Source organism: Cheilinus undulatus, linkage group 4, assembly GCF_018320785.1.
Source record: "Cheilinus undulatus linkage group 4, ASM1832078v1, whole genome shotgun sequence".
Classification (NCBI taxonomy): Eukaryota; Metazoa; Chordata; class Actinopteri; order Labriformes; family Labridae; genus Cheilinus; species Cheilinus undulatus.
This window is the reverse complement of record NC_054868.1, coordinates 49,991,084-50,013,478: the sequence shown is the minus strand read 5'-3', so window position 1 is coordinate 50,013,478 and position 22,395 is coordinate 49,991,084. Positions and strand designations below refer to the sequence as shown.

The 22,395-nt window shown below is 39.4% G+C and overlaps 1 protein-coding gene across 1 annotated transcript; it reads right to left on the bottom strand.

The window, feature by feature from the left end:
• Positions 1–479: 479 nt before the first annotated feature.
• ift27 (intraflagellar transport 27 homolog (Chlamydomonas)) lies at positions 480–22,157 on the bottom strand. Its single transcript, XM_041785947.1, has 7 exons — positions 21,987–22,157; positions 19,819–19,898; positions 5,339–5,398; positions 2,602–2,661; positions 2,266–2,383; positions 843–952; positions 480–724 (listed from the first exon to the last, which is right to left on the bottom strand). Exons 1-7 carry the CDS (start codon positions 22,018–22,020, stop codon positions 620–622), a joined length of 567 nt encoding a protein of 188 aa, XP_041641881.1. The 5' UTR covers positions 22,021–22,157; the 3' UTR covers positions 480–619.
• Between the last annotated feature and the right edge of the window lie 238 nt (positions 22,158–22,395).

Genomic DNA, 22,395 nt, shown 5'->3' with positions numbered 1-22,395 from the left:
ATTTTTGCATTTTTCTTTTTTGGGCAAGTTCTACCAACCAAAACCTCTAAAAAAAAAGAAGCTAAAAACATATCTGATCATACATTTGTATTGCCCTATATTTGTCATAAAATAGTTCAAACAGCAGTGTCATCAGACATGATGTTCACCAGGAAAGTGTGACACTGGATGAACTCAAAATAGTTAAAAATGGAGGACAAATATCTGGAAACAAAAGAGAGAGTTTTTACCTTTTGCCCTGCTAAAATCAAGAGCAGACATCTGGAAAAGAAAGAACAGAAAAGGGACAGACTCTGCTCTTTCCTCCACAACAAGCTGAAATGTGTTATTGTTGCTCCAGTAATGACCAGCTTTAAAGTGAACCCTACTATCTCTGCAGAGGAAGCGTCTAGCTGATAAGAGACAACACATTTTATTATAGAAAAACAAGTTTATTCAATATCATTTCAAAATATTTTTTTTAGAACAAGCTAGGCTCTGCTGGGCCTGCAGGTAGGATGATACAAAGCAACACAGTTTCTGTCAATCACCTGACATCCTCACATGTAAACTTGTAAATTTTTGGAATGGAAAACACGTTTGTTATTATATGACTGTGTATGTGTGACTTGTGTGGGCTCTAGCCTGGGCTGAGGTTCTGGATGGTCTCAAGACGTTCTTTGTAGAGAGAGTGGAAGGATCGGGCTAAACTGAGGAGCGGGGCATCACAGTTTTCCTTCTCCTTCTGCAACAGACAGACACAAAGCCCCAGGGATGTGATGACTGATGGTGTTTGCTCCTCATGCAGTTACACTATACAGCCCATAAGGTAAACTATAATCTTCATCTTTAGATTTACTCACAGCTGATGTCTCATGGTACTCCAACCCCTGGCTTTGGGCCCACTCCTGGGCAACAGATGCCTGGACCTCCCGTCGAGCTGACAAGTCTGACTTGTTGCCCACTAGTACACCTGGGACACAGACAAATAGAATAGAATAGAATGGAATAGAATACCCTTTATTGTCATTGCACAATATACAACCAAATTTGCTGTGCTACTCTTAAAAACAAAGAACAAAAACACAAGAATAGAGGAGAAGCAAAAAATCAAGCACCGAAATTCAGAATACTCCAAAGTTGTTATAGGGTTGGAGTACAAACCACTCGTAACTGATAGTATTTTGATTCTGTCCCTGACTTCTGTCCCTCTTCTTATAAAAATACTCAACATCTTGGATGTTTTACCCTTTCACTGATGTTATAAATCTCATGGACAATATGACTAGTTTTTTTTACAAAAAAAACACAAAAAAAGTCTTAAATATCAAAATGAAACCAGATTTTGCAGCATTCATTTTAACCTCTACCTTTACAAGCCTTCCAAAGCCGACTGCCAAGAAGCATCCCCACAGCATGATGCTGTCAACACCATACCTCGCAGTGTGGATAGTCTGTTTGTGGTGATGTGCAGTGTTTGGTGTCTTGTCTGATAGCCAAAAAAGCAACATTTTGTTCTCATCAGACCAAAGAAGTTCTTCTTTGTTCGTCAGAAGTTCGTCTTCCACATGCCTTTTGGTGAATTCTAGTTGAGATTTAATCTGACTTTTCTTCAACAGTGGCTTTCTCTTTGCCACTCTTCCATAAAGCTCTGACTGGTGAAGAATCCACATGTGCCATATTCCTTCCATTTCTTGATGACAGATTTAACTGAACCCCAAGGGATGTTCAGTTCCTTGTAACTTTAATTTGTATCCATGCCCTGGCATATGCTTTCTAATAACCTTTTCTCTGAGTTGCTTGGAGTGTTCTTTTGTCTTCATGGTGTGATGGTAGCCAGAAATACTAATTAACCAGACCTTCCATACTACAATCACTTGGGACATTCATTGCCCTGAGTTGAATTCCACTAATTGTGATCACCAATTGGCTGGATCTCTGATGAATTAGCTCAGTCACCTTAAAGGGGGTGAACATTTATGCAGTCACTTATTCTACCTTATATATATTTTTTTATTTAATTGATATTACTAAGAAATCTGCTTTCATTTTGACATTAAGGAGGTTTTTTTGGTACATTTTTTAGTCAAAATAGCCAAATTATATCGACCATGGTTGATTTAAGGAATTAATAAAACAGTGAAACATACAAGGGGTGAATAATTTGTACAGATACTGTACCAAACTGAAGAGAAAAGCCAAGAAAACCTTCCTTCTGCTTTACTGTACTGTGAGTAGAGCTGAGAAGAGCTCTCCTGATCTTGGCATAAATAGGTGTGTCCCCACCTGAAACTTGGCGACCCTGGCAGTGAGCGCGGACTCTCTCCATCCATTGGCCGCAGTTGGCAAAAGACTGCTCATTGGTCAAGTCAAAGACCAGGCACAGCAACGACAGCTCACCCCACTGTGGAAAGTCAAGGGATGGGTGATAAAAACGAAGGGATAGAAAGTAATTATTATTTCAGTTTAACCCTTTCTACTTCTGAAACAAAATAACTAACAATTCAGTGCTCCCTTCTAAGATTGCTCTGTATCTGAAGAAGAAAAAGAAGAGGCCTGGATGGTAAATTTCTGTAGTTTCATGCAAATGTAACAAGTGAAATTTGGAGAGAAAAGTCTCACCATTTTCTCACAGGTTTCCACAAATGTCTCCTTCCCTGCCGAGTCTATGATGTAGAGCTCCTGGAGGGGAAAGGCGAGAAGAAAGAAAAGAAAAGCTGTTTTACATGGAGATCTAGACAAATTACATGGTATTGAACTTCCTGTTCCTTTAGCTAAAGCATAACTGATCTTCCTACAATGCGGCCCCTGATGCTCGGTGAATACAGATGAGAAACTAACAACATTAAAAGTCTAAGAAAACTTCTCACACACTGATGAATGCATTCCAATTATCACCACCCTCCGTCATTGATTTAACGACTATCATAAAAGTTTAAGCAGCGTGGTGGACACAGGATGAGGATGGCACAATTCACCACTGTCACACAGCAGCCATTTTTATTTGGTTGTCACCATCAGGGTAGAAAATTAAAAATGCTGTTACTGAAAGAGTAGTGCCATACTGCTGGGTTCAAGGTTGAAAAAACAAAGGGGACATGACAAATAAATATTACTAACTTACTCCTTAGTGAATCAGGAAAAAGTAATCTCATTAAAAAGTCAGATCATTTAAAGACAAAACAACCTATTTATTAACCAATAAGCCAAAGTTTGACAAGATCCAGGTCCTTGCTCCCTTTGTGTTTGTGCTTCTCTGTTTATGTGTTGATTGATGTTTCCTATATCTTTTTTATATTTCTACTGTTCAGGCAGCTGTATGTTTGCAGTACTTGGAGTCCAAGACCAGTTCCTCTAGGGGGCAAAAGAGTGTACCGCACTTCATAATGTATCATTCATATCCTATTGTGTCATATCATATCATAATGTATGGCATCTTATTATATCATACTGTTTTGTATTGTACTTATCATATCATATAATATCATATTGTATCATATTATATTGTGTCATAATGTATCGGATCATATCATAGTGTATCATATCCTATATTTTTGGATCATATCGTATTGTCTTATATTGTATAGTATCTTTTTGCATCACATCCTATTACTTCGCATTGCTTCTGATCCCACTGCATTACAGCAGTAGGGGGCAATACAGTTAATCGCATTGTATTAAATTCAGATTAAATATTCTTGTGTCCAGAGGTTAACTTTGCCTTGGGCAAAAACACTGAGAAAAATCTGCTCAGTGCAACTCATAAAAAATTAATCCAGACAAAACACAAGACAAGTAACCACAAAAACACATCTAGTAACAGACAGACAATAATATAGGTTCCCATGTGTACCAATTAGATGCCTAGTATTAAATGATATTAACGCCACAAGGACGTGTCTGCATAGTCATTAAGTACAATAAATGAGCCACCAGTATTTATTTGGTTTCAACAGGCATCTGCAAAGTCACCTATATTTTGTTTTATAATTTTAATATCCTTAAATGTACTCTGCAAACCCTTTCTAAGTAACATTTATGTCTCACGTATTAAATGTTGAAAAGGTGGCATTTAAGTTAAATCTCCTGGCTGTGTTTTTGATACTTCTTGAACTATAAAAAACCTTTTGACATGCAATCAAGTATTTTATGATCATTTAAAACTTAATTTCAATTTCCAAAATCAAGTTGATGGCTTTTATGAGGAGAGAAGCCTCCAGCAACCCACCTGCAGTAGCTCCAGGGCCCAGCAGTGGGTCCCAGCCCACACTTTGGGAAGCACTGTTTTACTGCATTGCATCGTATTGTATCGTGAAATAATATGGTATCGTATATTGTTTTGTATCATCTCATATCCTGTTAGGAATGTGCATGATTTGCCAGCTAAACCATTAGATGGAAATATCAAAGGGATTCCCAGTGTAAAAATCAAGGTCAAATTCCTGGAATCAACATGCATACCTGGCATGTTGATGTTTTTTTTCCTTCAAATATATCATCTGATATCACCCCAGATTTTTAGAATTCAATATCTTCTCAATGTTGAATGACTGAATTAATTTCCATCAGGATTTCGTGGCTCTACACAACAACATCCTTTGAGGACATTATTCAAGCCTCCAGCCCTAACCCTTTAGGGTCTGATCCCCAACCCCCAACCATCGAAGGCCTGGTTATTGTATGATTCTAAAGATTATCTGTGGGGTGAAGTGTGTTAAGAGTTATCAATCTTTCTGATTGGCTTGGAAGATGATTGGCACTGCCCTAACTATAGAACATAGGTAGATGTTAAAAATGTTCAGCTTTTATGATTGGAAATCCTGTTGTGTGGGGTATGAACTCTGTGGATGTTACATAGAAGTGAGAAAAAAGTAAATCAGGATGCAAGCTGACTTAAGGAGGAAGCACAACAAACACAGCCATGGCAATGATGGTTAACGTGAAGTATGAAGTTGGATGGAGGTCAGAAATGGAGGGCCAAATTGTCGATTTGTGGCAACGACATGTTTGTACAATGTGTACTGAAAAACATGCAACAATAGAAGTGAGAGAGGAGCTAGGCATAAATTGCTATTGGATGTAGCAAGTAACAGCTAACCACATTTAACTCTTTGATTGTGAAATTGCATTTGACATTGCAAAATGATTTTTTTAGAGTGGAGACTTTGGTAGTTGTGTGGTATACTGTGTTGGTCATATCATTGCACACCACACACTGTAAGCTGTTAAGTCTGCTCTTTTATTTCGCCGTGTGCAGGGTCCTGCATTTTTAAAACCAGTTAAGATTTAAAGATTCTTTAAGTGTGTGGCAGACTTTAGTGCAGTTACAGAGGAAAATGGGTGCTTTGGCTGGACTCACCACACTGTCATTGGTCTCTGGGATGTTGACACACTTCATCAGCAGCTCCACTCCAGTTGTCTACAAATCAAACACAACCAAGAAGTGAATTAATGCTTCTGCAAAGCTGAAAGACTTTAATAAAACCTGCCGTTGATCTCTCCTTCTTGTTGTAAAGTCTTAGACTATGATTGTAAAACCATCCTCCATTAGTGTTCTTTACAAGCTGTAGTGAGAGAGTTATCAGCCACATTCCCTGAAGTAAATTCATTGTTTCTTCGATTTTCTCCCAAAGCTCCTGTTAGTCAAATCAGATTGTGGCTGATCTTGTTATTACACATTTTACAGCTCCAATACTCTCCCCACTTTGGCTTTTATACAAGAAAAAAGGAAAGAAAAGAGAAGACAAAGAGGGGAAGAAAAGAGACGTTTGGCTGGCACAGAGTTGACACTATACACAGTAGCAAAACAAACTGTCTGGTTTGATTTATTGTTAATGTCTAAACATAAGCATGACTAATTAGCAGCTTGGCTTGGCTTGAAAGCAGCTTCACCGTTGTGAAAGCTTCTCTCATGTGTCTCCATTACTCTGAATCTTATTATTCTTAACATCTCAATAAAGAAAAAAGCCTTTAGGGAGACAAACAGCAGCTCTGTTGAAGCCTAAGAGAGAAACATGCCCCCTTTGGGCCCAACAGTGGCAACAATGAAGACAGAGTGAGAGTCTTAAAGGTTAAGAAAAATTTAAAGGTGGAGGTTTTCATTTATTCTGGGCTGACATTTACTGCTAGCTAGTAGTTTTGCTGTTGTTTGTGGTCTAGTCTTTGGTCCTTTTGGCAAAGAACTGTTATTGGCTAAAAGCTGTTTTCCCTTATATAATTTCAACAAGTTAAACAGGTTGACTCGCGGTTTTTCCATACTTAAAGCTTTCATCTGAAATGACTATTTTAATCTGGTCTTCATAAGTATTTCTGTTTGGGTACCCTCAGGTGAATCCTCCATTTGACAGTCGCTGACATTTGTTTTAAGTAGGATAATTCTATTGTGCTACTGTCTGTTACTTTTATGGCTCCAAATTTACCTCAAAATAAATGTTCTTGAGGGAGCATGTGTTTTGTGGACTTGGAGAAGGCTTACTGTTGTATCCCTCAGGGGGTCATACGGGGGGTACTGCAGAAATACAGGGGTCCTGGGGCCGCCATCTGGTCCCCTGTATAACCAAAGTAAGAGTTTTGCTTAGCACAAAGTCGGACATGTTCCCAGTGCATGTTGGCCTCTTCCAATGTAGCCCCTTGTCTCTGATTCTGTTTGTGATTTAAATGGACAGGATCTCGAGGCGCAGTCAGGGGTAGGATGGATCCTGGTTCAGAAAACTAATAATTCTGTCTCTGCTTTTTGTGGATGATGTGGTTCTGCTGGCTCCCTGCCCAGCAGGCACTGGGACGGTTTGTCCAGTCCAGTCTCTGCCTCAGGTGAAGGAATTCAAGTATCTCGGGGTCTTGTTCAGAAGATTGACAGGCAGATTGTTGCAGCGTAAGCAGTTCTGCGGGTGTTGAGCCCCACTGTTGTGGTAAGAGGGAGCTGGACCGGCAGGCAAAGCTTTCGATTTACCAGTCAAACTTCCTCCCAACCCTCACCTATTGTCATGAACTCTGGGTAATCACTGAAAGAATAAGATCATGAGTACAAGCAGCCAAAATGACTTTTCTTCAGAGGGTGGCTGTGCTCAGCCTAAGAGATGGGGTGAGGAGTTCAGATGGAGGGAACTACGAGTAGCTGCTCCTTTGGAGGTTTTCCGGGCATGTCCTTCTGGGGGAGATCCTGAGGCAGACCCAGAACTCGCTGTAGGGATTATGTATCCCACTGGGTCTGGGAGCACCTTGGAATCCCTCAGGAGGAAATGGAAAGTGTTGCGAGGGAGAACAATGTCTGGGTTGACTTGCTTCACCTGCTGCCTCACAACCTGACCCTGGATAAGTGGACGAAGATGGATTGATGAATGGATGGACAGAGGTGACTGGCCTTTTTTGTTGTAAGACAGCAATATTTGAAAAAAATGATAAGTAGTGTGATTACCGTGTGACTCCTACACTATTCTATACTTAGTCTTTAGATTAAAATGGTGTTTAGTTTTAGTCATGTTTTAGTCTTTTTCACTCCTGCTTTAGTTCTAGTCAACAAAAATTTGACAACATTTAAGTCCAGCTTCAGTAATTAAAAGCCATTTTATTTAAGTCTTTGCTTTTACTCAACAGTTATTTTCTTTGAATACACTGAATGCTCTCTCCTCATCTGTCAGTTATCTGACAGATTGAACACACAGTGGAAGAAATTCTTGGATGTTATTAGCTGCGTTTCCATTACCCTTAGAAATACACAAAATCTAAACTGTGCAATAAAAAACTGGTCATGGAAACTTCTCAAATATCGCTAAAAAGTTTTTACGCTCTCATGAGGAGGTTTTTCAGATGTGTTGATATAGAAGTATATCGCAAAAGTGTAATGGAAACACTTTTTTTGCACTTGCAAGTCACAGGATGGGACGTACGGTGCCACATGACCAGTCACTCTGACACAACATGGCGTGGTACGCGTGGACAGAAGTGGAGATGAGACTTTTCTTAACATCATCCTTATACCCTTAGACGTGGCTTTTGCCATACATACAGACTTTGCCTCTGAGCTATCACCTGTTGCCTTCATTTTTGGTTTAAAATTGTCAAGGCAACTGCTGTAGATGTAATCATAACCCTACCAACACCCAACATGTTTTGAGCTTCCTTGCAGCGGATTCACGCGAGATGAGATTGTATGAGAATTGCAAGGCTCATGCCCAAAACTGCCCTCAATGGAGACACATTCAAAGCATGGTTGTACTTTGTCAAAATTTAAGAAATATCGCATTTATTTTGTGAAAATTTGTAATGGAAACCCAGCTAGAGTCAATCAGTCAAGCCATAACATTTTAGTCTTGTTTTAGTCTTCTTGACTAAAATTAAACTCTTTGTCTGAGTATTTATTAACAAAGATCTACTTTTCTTTTTTAAAGATTTAATTTTTTCTTTTTTTTGCTTTTATTGATAGAGGAGGATATTGGAGAGAATCAGAAATAGGTTTGAGAGAATAGGAGAGAGACATGTGACAAGGGCCACTGGCCAGACTTGGACTCAGGTCGCCTGCATACATGGGGGCGCACCTTAAACCAATAGGCCATCTCCGCCCTAGCAAAGATTTACTTTAAGCTAGTTCAAGTCTCGCCTTCTTCACAGAAAAGCCTTAAGCTGGGTGTACACTGTGCGATTTTCCTGCGATTTAGCCACGAATTTGGCTCTCAGTTGGATCAGGCATCATTTCTCGTGCTGTGTACAGGGTCATACGACGGCCGACCATGGCCGGACTATGACCTAACGATCAGGTCATGAGGATTTCTGGCATGTTTGATATTTTGGTCGTACGACCCCAGACACTTCACAGTCAGAGCAGAAACGCAGAATAAACAACTTTGGAGGATTTTTTTCAGACAGCGTCCTAAATTACCATGACAACACCTGGAATGACTTTCTGATGCATCCTGCTAAATAAATAAACTCACAGGAAATACTCCTATCTGCCGACCTGCGCTGCACCTGCAGACACAGATGTGCTTTCTGTCACACACACACACACACAGGGAAAGATAGCACAAAAAAGAGAGAGCGGGAGAGATATGGGGGGAGAGAGAGGATATGCTCCATTAAGAATGTGTGAGCCTTTAAAAAAGGAAACTCCGCGGGTTTCTGTCACAGTCCGTACCGACTCTAGTCGCACAGTGTGAGCACTAAGGTCGTGCAAGAGCATCGGATCGTACAGTGTGAGCACACAACTCGTGCGCGATGGTCGTGCGTCATAAACAATCCAGTCGCACAGTGTGAGACAACATTCTGCCACGACCATCGTATGGTCAGCTTGAAATCGCACAGCGTCCACCCGGCTTTAGTTGACAAGTATTTTAGATGTCTGGGATGACGCCTTTCACGCAGACATGGAGGGTTATACATTATATGGAACGGGAAGGGCATTAAGCTGATATTTATGATGCATTAGAAATGCAAACTAAATGCCAGCTTAATGTCAAACTTTGAGTCCGATTCATGTCTGAAGTCTTCAAGGGGCATGTCAAAGTCAATTGTCAAGTCACATCAATACTGATGTTTAACCAACACACTGGTGCACCTCTGATAATTAGAGATCCTGTTTTCTCTTCTGTTCCTAGAAAAGGTCTTTGGATTTCAGTGTAGATATTTACGGCATAAGTGGTTAATATTTTTCAAAAGTCAAAGAGGGCAGAACATAGAAGTACAGGGGTGATATAAAAGGAGATTAGAGCGCAGGCAGCGGAGAGAAAGCAGGATACGGTAAATATGCTCTTCTGACAGATGCACGTTCTTCACAGGCTTGGAGATCTAATGAAGTCATAAGTGGACTGGACGGTTGCAGGCTACCTTTCGCCACTGTGAAACCACCGGTGTGAGATCAGTGGTGACCTTGAAAAAGCAAGTGAAGGTTTGTTCACATCAGCACCAAACTCTAAATTGATCTGATCTCCTGAGCTCACACTTAACTGAGCGTATCAAATGCCAGAGATTCAGACTCTGCAAACACATACACAGACATTTCACACTCCGTGCTTCAGCCAAACACAAACAGAAACACACACAGGACTAACATTTACCTGATTCATACTCAGAAACAGTTCATAACACAGATCAAACACTACATACACATACACAGACGGTGCGGCGGTCCCACAGCGTCTAATGAGCTGGTGTGGTGCATAGGAAGCCTCTCACTGGAATGTCAATGAGGGCCTATTAGTAACAAATAAGCTTGGAATATTGCTAACGGGCTGTCTGACATTTTCAAAGGAGGACGTGAGCTGAATGGCCGACAGCTTCCGCTACCCTTCAAAATCAAAAGTTGAAGAACATCAGGGATGACTTCGACGTCTCCAGACAGGAGTAACTGTTCAGAGTGCTGCATTCTTCGTCTTTACTCAGAATGGAAAGGACATGCTGTTCCCTGTTTCCATCTGCAGTGAAATGTTACAGACAAAATTCTACCTGGCACATTTAATTCTGCTTTAGCTGCCAGTTCACCTGAGTCATGTTGGGTGATGTGTTTATGATGCTTTGAGAGCCCACAAAATCGAAAGATAACACAAAGCACAGCCTTGACTTGCCTCTTCTCCTCAGCTGTCTTGATGAGCACTTCTGCTGACTTCAGTACGTCTCGTTATTTTTGAGATGCTGTTGTGACCATTTAAAAAAATGAGTCAAAATCATATTCGGTAGCTGTCTTTTCATTTTGAAAGTGGCTTTGACACAGCTGCAGCCAGGTAAGAGTCAACTTTTGCCTTGCCTTTGTTTTTGGTACTTTTATGTATGTTATTTGTCAGTTTTATGTGGGAAATACTTAGACTGTATGTTATGTGTCAGTTTTATGTGGGAAATACTAGAATTAGCGACTCGCTAAATCTAGTGCAACCATGTTTTCATTGACTTTGTATGAATGATCAATGCCATTGCACACTGTCCCTGGATAAATAAAATAAATAGAAATAAATAAACTAGTTAACCTAACACACAAGACGGACTGTTTCATGCAGTACAGAAATTTTATGGTGCAGAACTTTTAGGCATGTTTAGGCCAAAAACAGAGGCTGAAATAAGGCATACATGTGGCAGTAAGCCTGCTTAAGGGCACCATTTGGATTGGAAAGAGCGGTAAGAAGGACTGACACAACCCCTATAAGTGATCTAGATGCCTTTGCATATGATCAGGGGCAAATAAAGTCCACACCTTTAGGACACGGTAGGGGTGGATGTGAGTAGATGTCTCAAGGGCCTAAAAACCCCCAGCAGTCTCCAGGCCTTTGAGACAGAGACGGGGATGAGACATGGATAAAAATTTGCTTTTATTTTAAAGAAAATAAGGAACTTTAGGCACATTGAACATTATGCCATTTGTTTAATTCTAGATTAAAAAAGGAAATACACACGTGGACTAAATTGTTGGTACCCTTCACAATGGTCACTGAAATAAATTGAAACTGACAAAAGTAATAATAAATAAAAACAATAATGAACACTGCTTTTGAATTGTGGATCAACAGAAACATTTTAAAAACAAACTAATGAAACTGGCCTGGACTAAATTCGTGGTACCCCTAGACAGGACTGAAAATAGTTTTACCATAGGGACATGTCAAACTAAGGTGTTTCCTGTAATTAGCATCACAGGTATCTTCAAACTTGTAATCAGTTAGTCTGCCTATTTAAAGGGTAAAAAGTAGACACTGTGCTGTTTGCTATCACTGAACGTGGACCATAGAAAGCTAAGAAGACAGTTGTACTCCCAGGTCAAGGTACGTCAATCTAAGAACCCACAATCTGTTGCTGTGTAAACCAAAGTGGACTTAATGGAAGACTACTGACTCCACTGTTGAAAGAAAATCACAAAAGAGGCAAGACTGGAATTTGACAAACTGCATATTGACATGACACTAAGCTTCTGGGAGAATGTCTTTGGACAGGTGAGACAAAACCTGAACCTACTGTGAAACATGGAGGATGCTGGTCATGTTCTTCTTGGGCTGCTTTGCTGCATCTGGCACTGCTGGTCTCAAATCTGTGCAGGGTACAAAGAAATCTCAAGACTATCGAGGCATTCTGGAACAAAACGTGCCTCCAAGTGTCAAAAAACTTGTCCTCAATTGCAGGTTATGGGTCCTATTCTGAAGTAGCCTTCTTTTTAACATCTGTAGAAGGAGCTGAAACATTCCATCTGGAGAAGACACCCTTCCAACCTGAGACAGCTGGAGCAGTTTGCTAATGAGAAGTGGTCCAAAAATACCTGTGGACAGGTGCAGAAGTCTCATTGAGTGTAACTGCTTGATTGCATTGGTTGCCACAAAAGGTTGTGCAACAAAACATTAAGTCAAGGGTACCATCATTTTAGTCCAGGCTGGTTTCTAGTTTGGTTTTAAAATGATTCTGTTGAACCACAATTCAAAAGTAATGTCTGAAACCAAACCAATGCATTAACTCAAGCCCTACACTAACTCTTACCGGCAAATTATAAGGGTCAGATTTTCTTTGTGGTGGCCAAATATTCATTAAAAAAGGACAAAAATATTGTTTAAAGTAGAGCCCGACTGATATGGGATTTTTGGGGCCCATGCTGATACCGATATTGGGGGCTAAAAAAAAAGCTGATATCTGATACATTGGCCGATAACCGATATATCCAACAATTAATAGTTGCATTTATCGCTGTGTAATAGTCTTATAATAGATAATGGTGGACATGAATTAACAGTCGCATTTATCTTTGTTTATTTCACAAAGATGCAACTTAGACGACCTTAAAATACTGTAATACGCTCTCTAAAACTTATGTGAAAAAACTAGCATGCTCGCCTTGACGTGCCCTAACAGCATGTTTCCACAGGACGTTATTGTCATGGGGCACTAAAGTGTAATGTTATATTGTTGTAAAAAGTCACAGCTTACCCTGGAGTAAAAAAATGCAGTTTCTCTGGTCTTAGTCCTCTTCTCTGCTGCAGCCGAGGCTTGTGTGTGAGGGGGAGGGGCTAGGCACTCGGGCTGAGTTCAGCAGGGACACACAGGAGCAGAGCGCAGCAAAAAAGTGAATTTATCGGCTACATATTGGCCGATGTTGATTAATCTGTGATACGCTATAATCGGCCCGAATAATCGGCCTGTCGATCAATCGGTCGGGCTCTAGTTTAAAGTGCTATATAAAGTACTAAATTAACATTTGAGTCACACCTGGAGTGCTGAAATTATTCCTTGTGTTCTTATTTAGAAGAATGAAGTTGAAAATTATCATATACAGTTGAACAAGCAGCTTTCTTTCAGTAGGTGTTTCAACAGTTGCATAGCAACAGCAGAGAGTGTGACCTGCACTCTCCCATGGGTGCCTGTTGCACTGCATCCAGCTAATGAAGTGGTGACTGGTGGACTCTGGGTCTTGATCTACAGGTAGGGAGGTCCCTTAACTTTCCATGTACCTCTCCATCTATATAGTGTGAAACTGACACCTTTCAGTTGCATGTTCTGTTTATTACATTGATTTTGGATACTGAAATAATACAGACGTGTAGATGCTTTAATAAGGCTTTCCTCAAGGCAGCACTGGACAAGTGTAAATTAAGAATGCAGCACTATGTCAGCGCCTTACTACTTTGTGAGTGCTTGAGTGGTTCAACATGAAGACATGTCCAGCATCACAAACAGGGGGGTATGGGCCTATGCAGACTGAAGAAAGTCTACACTGCTGTAGTACAGTGTGAGTGTGTGTGAGTGGAGTTGTGCTTGTTAAGTACCTGTTCTGGTGGCTTTCCAGAATCCTGCTGTATTAATTATCGACGTTCCTGTCACCTCAGAACCCCCAATACTGCTGATACAGCAGGAAGAGCTGAACAAACACACACTCACTCACACACTTGGATCTTGTCCCGTATTTTACCCACCAACCCGTTCTGTACCATAACCAGCTACAAGGATTCAAAGTAAACTCAAGAATTAATGCTGTGTTCGTCCCTGTACTGCATGCACCTGCATTAGCTAGCATGAGTGCTGAGTGCTTTTAGTGAGCAGCTCCTGAAACATTGACAGAGGGAATCAGTGAGCAGCCATGACCCCATATATCACAGAGTCAGGTTAATGACACAGTTCCCTCCCTCGTGCAGATTAGCATAAATAATGCAGATTAGCCTTCTCTGCATCAGCATTAATTGGTACATTATGCTGTTTTGCACTTCAGTGATTCCTCTAGTACATTTAGTAGACCTCTGCAGGACCTTGAAAAGCCTGCAAGGAGTTTCACTAACAAAAGCACAGGTATTTTATATGATCTTGAGTATCACTAACCATTAGCGGTATGTTTGCAGTTGTTGCATAACAATATCAGAAAGTCAAAAAAATGTTGACATGGGTAAAATTATGTCAAACTGAAGAATGAATACTTTTATATCAAAGATTTATTCTCCATAAAGTGAAATATTTCAAGCCTTTTTTGTTTTATCTTCATGATAATGGTGTATAACTCACAAAAATATAGAACATTACATAACGCTGATCAAAAATAAGGATTTATGATACAGAAATGTCATTCTGAAAAGTTGTTCACTTATGCAGTCAATACTTTTTAGTTGTAGTATGCCTGTTACTGCTTAATCACACACGGTAGCAGACTCAGGATTTTTAAGGGGCAGGGTGACAATAAAAAAATGGACACCTGCTGTATGCTCTGGCGCACCAGGGCACAAAAAGTTGTCATACAGCTGAAATAAAGTTATCTTAATACCAAAACACTTATGGCACTTAATTCAATTTTATCCAAAATGTGGCATGTGCCATAGAGGGTGATGAGTCAACTTCTTTCAGTACAGAGGCACAAAAGAGGGCTAACAGAGGGCAATTTGTCAAATTTTTTTCTTCTCATAGGGTACCAAAAAGGGCAATTTGTCCAATTTTGTCCATTTAAAAGATGCAAATAGGGCAGTTTCTCAAATTAAGTCTATTCAGAGGACATAAAAGAGGGCAATTTGTCTACTTTTGTCCATTTAGAGCAGGAGCGTGGCACTTTGTCTTCTCTTGTCTGTTTTGAGGACACCAAATAAGGCAGTGTCAAAATTTGCCCATTTGGAGGGAACCAAAAGAGGGCACTTTGTCTTATTTTGCCTATTTAGAGGGAACCAGAGAGGACACTTTGTCTATTTTTGTCAATTAAAAGGGCATAAAAGAGGGCACTTTGTCTACTTTTGTCCATTTAGAGCAGGAGCATGGCACTTTGTCTTCTCTTGTCCATTTAGAGGACAACAAATAAGGCACTGTCAAAATTTGTCCATTTAGAGGGAACCAAAGAGGGCACTTTGTCTTCTCATGTCCATTTTGAAGACACCAAATAAGGCACTGGGTCAAAATTTGCCCATTTAGAGGGAACCAAAGACAGCACTTTGTCTTCTCTTGTCCATGTAGAAGGAACCAAATAAGGCACTGTTTCAAAATTTTCCTATTTAGAGGGAACCAAAAAGTGGCACTTTGCCTTCTCTTGTCTGTTTGGATGACACCAAATAAGGCTCAGTGTCAAAATTTGCCCATTTAAAAGATGCAAATAGGGCAGTTTCTCTTAAGTCTATTCAGAGGACACCAAATAGAGGCTCTGTTTGTCTACTTTTGTCCATTTAGAGGGAGCGTGGCACTTTGCCTTCTCTTTTCCGTTTTGAGGACACCAAATAAGGCTCTGTGTCAAAATTTGCCCATTTGGAGGGAACCAAAAGAGGGAACTATGTCTTATTTTGTCTGTTAGAGGGAACCAGAGAGGACACTTTGTCTATTTTTGTCAATTTAAAAGGGCACCAAAGAGGGCACTTTGTCTACTTTGTCCATTTAGAGCAGGAGCATGGCACTTTGTCTTCTCTTGTCCATTTAGAGGACACAAATAAGGCTCTGTCAAAATTTGTCCATTTAGAGGAACCAAAGAGGGAACTATGTCTTCTCTTGTCTGTTAGAGGGAACCAAAGAGGGCACTTTGTCTTCTCATGTCCATTTTGAAGACACCAAATAAGGCACTGGGTCAAAATTTGCCCAATTTCAGGGAACCAAAGACAGCACTTTGTCTTCTCTTGTCCATGTAGAAGGAACCAAATAAGGCACTGTTTCAAAATTTTCCTATTTAGAGGGAACCAAAAAGTGGCACTTTGCCTTCTCTTGTCTGTTTGGAGGACACCAAATAAGGCTCAGTGTCAAAATTTGCCCATTTAGAGGGGACCAAAGAGGGCACTTCGTCTTCTCTTGTCCGTTTAGAGGACACCAAATAAGGCTCTGTGTCAAAATTTGCCCATTTAGAGGGAACCAAAAGAGGGAACTATGTCTTCTCTTGTCTGTTAGAGGGAACCAAAGAGGGCACTTTGTCTTGTCTTGTCCATTTAGAGGACACCAAATAAGGCACTGTGTCAAAATTTGTCAATATAGAGGGAACCAAAAAGGGCACTTTGTCTTCTCTTGTCCTTTTAGAGGACACCAAATAAGGCTCTGTGTCAAAATTTGCCCATTTAGAGGGGACCAAAGAGGGCACTTCGTCTTCTCTTGTCCGTTTAGAGGACACCAAATAAGGCTCTGTGTCAAAATTTGCCCATTTAGAGGGAACCAAAAGAGGAAACTATGTCTTATTCTGCCTATTCAGAGGGAACCAGATAGGACACTATAGCCAATTTTGTCTATCGAGAGAACACCAAAAGGGACACTGTCTACTTTTGCCCATTTAGAGGGAACCAGAGAGTACACTTTTGTCTACTTTTGTCAATTAAAAGGGCATAAAAGAGGGTATTTTGTCTACTTTGTCCATTGAGAGAACACCAAAAGGGACACTGTTTACTTTTGTCCACTTAGAGAACACCAAAAGAGGGCGCTTTGTCTACTTTTGTCTATTCAGAGGGCAACCGCAGTTTGTCAAATTATGTATATTTAGAAGGAACCAAAAAAGGCACATTATCGAATTTTGTCCAATTGCAGGGCACCAAAGAGGGCAACTTTGTCTACTTTTGTCCATTTAAATGGCATGAAAGAAGGCAGTTTAACATTTTTTCCAATTGTAGTACACCAAAGAGGGCTCTTTGTCAAATTCAGTCTATTTAGAGGGCACCAAAGTGCACTTAGTCAAATTCATCCACTTAGAGGTCAGTTTTTCCATTTCTGTACCCTTACAGTCCACCAAAGACAGAATTTTTGTCTACTTTAGTCCAACTAGGGGGTGACTGCCCTCCCGCCCCACAATGACTTCACCAGTTTTTTTCGCACAGTTACTACCAAAATTATTGTCAAATCCAAGAAAATAAGTTGAAGTGAATTTATGACCAGAACTACCACAGATGTATCTTATTAACTACTGATGTTTTGCTTGTTTTCTCACTTTCTACATCTCTCTTTTTTTCTGTATTTACGTCTTTACTGTATTCACCGTACCTCTGTTCTATTTCTTATCTTTTCTGTATTTGCTTCTTTATGACATCTTCACTTCGTCTGATGAATTTGAATTGGATTTAGAGCAAAAGCTGTTTTGGTAGGTGAACCTTTTAAATTTAAACAGGACAAATTGCATCCACAACAAACTGACGTGTATTTTTCTCTTACAGCCTCACACAGGAGATAAAGCACAGTGCTGCAATACTTTAAGCCCTGCCTATAATAAAACACTTAGACAACTCATCTGTATGAGCTACAAGAACTTGATATTGCAATTATCATTACTCTGATCAGAGATGGAGAGACATCTACAGCATCTGATTTGGCCAATTAACTTGCCAAACTATTGCTGTGAAATCAGCCAGGACTAAACAACTGAATACAGGCAAAATATTGTAGCACTTGTAGCACCAGGATCAGAATATTCCCAAAATACTGACATACTGCTGTCTATTCTGGGCAGGCAATGTGCCTAAATCAAACCCTCACGAGTTTTCCTTAAAAAGCTTCAGTTATCTCACCTGAATGTAAAAATATAAGCCTGTGGCTAGTCCCTGACTCAGAGCACAGCACAATCCCTAAATCCCTCAACCGGCTGTTTTACAACCCAATTCCTCTGCTATGATTGTGTGATGTGAATCTCACACAGTGCTTACTTTTTACAAGGAGACTTACAGTGGAAAGAAGGTCACTTAGGTAATATATTTTGCACTTGTGGGACATTTTACTTGAGGGATCAAACCTGCAAACTTTTATTTCTTGTGTACCAAAGTTTAGGGAGCACAGTATTATTGGTATCATTTTGGTATCGGCAGAAATGAAATATCAGCCAAATGTCATGAACATTACATCCGTGGAGTTTTAAGCAGATGAACAAACCTACCTCAGCTGAAGTCTTTTTATTTTTCATCTCATTTCTTCAACTTCAAAATCTTAATTGTAAAGTCTAAGTTCATCAAAGAGGCGTCAAACTTTAGTGCACTGCAGAGCTCACCTACTGTCAGCAGGTTGTTACAGTGCTGTTTGTAGCTCTAAAAAAAGGCAGATGTAGCTTAGTTTTATTGTTACACTACAAAAATAATCTATCTAACCAAGTCTTAAAATCTTATATATAGACAAAAAGTGTTTTTTAACTTGTTTTGAGACTAAAATTCTTTGTAAGAACAGAACGCGTAAGATTATTAGTTTTTTTTTTAGAATATGTGTCTATTTTTTCTTACTTAGTTACCAAATCCTGAAATTAGTTATTTTAAAAGCATATTAAGCTAAATCATCTCACTGAGACTCCATTTTTGCATCTTTCACAGATGAAAATACACTCACTGCAAAAAATGGATGTCTTGATTTAAGATAAAAACACTAAATATTGAGTACATTTAATTTATTTTTAGGCTGCAGAAAGTTCAGTTTTAAGCAATCTCAGCTTAAAACCAGCATTTTCTACTTATTTTAAGCCTTTTGAAGGGTTCTCCCAACTTTCTTATTCCTACATTTAACAATCTTATTTCAAGAAATCTTATCGAGCCAAATTATCTCACTGCCCTGGCAGATAATTTCACTACTTTTAAGTACCTTTCTTCTCAGATTTAGAATTTTTATCTTATATCAAGGCACCCATTTTTTGCAGTGTACTTACTTGTACATTTGGCTTATATCGAACATGCAAACTAATGAAAGGTATTTCAGTTTTTCATCACTGTTAAACTATTAAAATAGAAATCATCTATTCATTGTTAAATCAAATGTTGTCCGCTACTACTCTGAGAAGATCGTCACAATAAGAGTAGCAGGTTGATTTTACAGCATAGTTCTTTACCATCTGCTTCCATTAATGATGCTTTCTCCTGCTCTGTTCTATTGCACATTTTCATCTTGTACATACATATCATTTATTAGTTAGTACTCTTATTGGCTTTTTTCTGATTGTTTCTCAACACACTGTACCTGCTCTCTAAATGCATTATTACTTCTTTGCACACAACCATTCATATTAAAGCAGACTATAACAGGCTGTCTTACTTATCTTGCACATTTCAAACGCTTTCCCCCGAGCAATATATGTTTACATTCTTTAACCCTATTGCAATAAGCCCAGCGTTTATAGATTTTTTTTATTCTTATTTTTTGTGCTTATATTTATCCACCAATTTGACACTTTATTTCTATTGCTAGATAACATACTGACCTTAAATATTGCTGGATAACTTGTTAATATGTTAAAACCTTTTACTTAATTTTTTTTCTACATAGTTTTCAATGCTTATTTACAGTGTATTTATTCTTCTGCTTCTTTACCTGTTGATAACTAAGTGCTGTAACACCGAAATTTCCCAGTTTGGGATCAATGAAGTCCATCCGTCCGTTCATCCACCCATCTAAAAAAGCTGTGTATATATAATCTCTGCCTGATCAGTATCAGCACACTGGATATCATCAACAATCCAGTAACAAGCAAACCTCTTAAGATCTCACCATGCTGTAGTTCTTCTGGAAGAGTGTTCCATCACTGTTGAACATATGGGACAGTGCACTTTTCCCCACTGCAGCATCTCCTACGCAAAGAAAAACACGTAAGTCAGACATGTTTTCCCAAAGGAACAGACAGACAGAAGGAGTATTTCATGCATTGTTAAAGTGTGTTGTAGTTGTGCTTTGTCAGCTTTTCGGCATGTATGCAAGGGTATTAAAGGTGCGTCTACTGGATATTTGTTCAATCATTCATTTTACCTTGCAGGCAAAGGTTGAATGGTGGAATTGGCATGTGTACCATATTTTTATCAAGTACAATTTCAAGTAATTGTGCTTTACTTGAGAATTATTAATTTAGGGAATTTGTTATTTTTCTTCCACTAAAATTGAAAGAAAAATACCAAACCTTTGGTCGGTGTAATCAGTTTTAGTTTATTCACAAGATCAATTAAAACACAAATAAAACCAATCATGATTATTCAGTTGGTGAAATGAGACTCCCAGAAGCTATTTGTAGTTTGTAAGCAGGGGCCCAGACATCAGTAAACAGTTTATAATATCATACACAGTTACAAATGTAATGACTGTTTGCTTTACTAGCTATATTTGCTCTTCAGTTAGCTGATGATTTTTTCCCATTTAAGATGTGATCTTACCAAAAGGCAATAAACTGTGTTTGTGTAGTTCTGTGGTAGTTTGTTGGCGCCATACTGTACATTGTGTGTCTCCATAATTGAACGTTAAGCAGACACAGAGCAAACATCAACAGAACAGGCAGTGAAGTTTGTGGTAGTAACTATGGATATGACATGGTACAGATAATAAAGTATTTTAGACTAATGTTCAGTATTATGTAAGTAGAAAACAGGGCATATTATCACTTTGTCATCCATTTATTATGAAAGCAGTGTGAAGCACAAGGACTGATTTTTTATCAGTTGATGTTGATGCTGGGAAAAATTCCCATACATACGAAAAAGTGGGCTAGCTCCATACCAAACTAAAGATATTGTCAACAAGAGTGGCACCGATATGGCACAGTGAAAAAGGCTTTAAGAGGAAAGCTGTGAAATTGAACCATGTTTCTGAGAAGTGACATAGAGCCTGAAATTGATTTGATATACATTTATGTTCAATTTAAGCTGTGTATATTGTATCTCTGGTATCAATATGTATGCTGTTATATTTCTGTATAAGAAGTACATGGCAGAGAGGAATGACACTCTTACATCACAGCACCCAGGGTCACATCTTAGCCCAGAGGCTCCTAGTGTTTTCTGCCAGAAAAATAAGAGCCTGCAGTGACAGTATTTAACATATAATGTTGCATCTTTATTTGTAACTCATGAATTGCAACTCAACTTTCATATGTGTGTATCTCAGGTTAAATCACAAAACAGGGAGACTTAATTACTTGTTAAATTGACTTTGTTATTTTAGACAATTTGTAGGAGTAAAATAAAATTGGGTGCGTGTGTGAGGGGGCCTTCGTTCAGTGTAGGGGGGGCTCATACCAGAGTCTGCTTTGGGCCTCACCGTGGCCAGAGGCGGCCCTAATCTACATCAGACAAGAATGGAACAACATTCTTCTCCCAGCAACTGGTCTCCTTACCAGACTTTTACAGACTGTTGTCAAAAGAAGAGGGGATGCTACATAATGGTAAACATGGTCCTGTCACTATTTCTAAAGATGTGTTGTTGCCATCAAATTAAAAATAAGATAACATTTTTCATGAAATGGTAAAATGTCTCACTTTTGACATCTGATAGGATGTTTATGTTCACGGCGCCCCAACTTTTTTGGAATTAGGTTAGAACGCTACTTTTACACCACTGCATGTAAATATCGGTAAGTATGCACAGATAAATACGTATGCACTTCCGGCGTAAGCGATGTTTGGGATTCAAATAGCTGTAAAAACATGAGCAGTACTGAGAGCTGTCACTGCTTGTGCCTTTCCACTCAGTGTGAGGCAGAAATACTGGACGTCAGTAATATCTACATGTACATTTAGAAAGAGTTGATAGATTCATGTTGCGTGTTTCTCCAGTTTTCCGGTATCTACTTCAGTTGAAGTGGCGGAGGTGAGTTTAGCAGCAACACTGTTAGCACTAGCGCTGAAAATGTAACCGTTGAGACTGACGGTAAACGGAACATATAAAAGCCTTACCGACAAGGAGACATCTCGCTCTTAGCTTCACCATCACAGTAAATTTATTCCGAGAGCTGTCAGTAAACTCTCGTGTGTCTGTAACGAGGGTCGAAAAAGCTGCTAAAGTGCCAAAAGTTCTGTTTTTAGCTCTCTATGCATCTTGATTCCTTCTTCTACTACCTCGGCAACATGGACACAACGCGTCTCCTAGCAACCAGCCACAGAGGGCTTCCATTGGTCCATCCAGCGAATACGTACAGCGTGTATCTGTACATCCATTGGCTTCTACTGATGACGCAACACAATGACGTGACAGGATAAATTGTCCTGTCTAACAGGCAGAAGTATCATTGAAATCTAAATATAGCTCACAAACCTCAAACTTGAGAGCTATTTCTGTAGTTTTGTGAAGCGTGGTGGTCGGGTA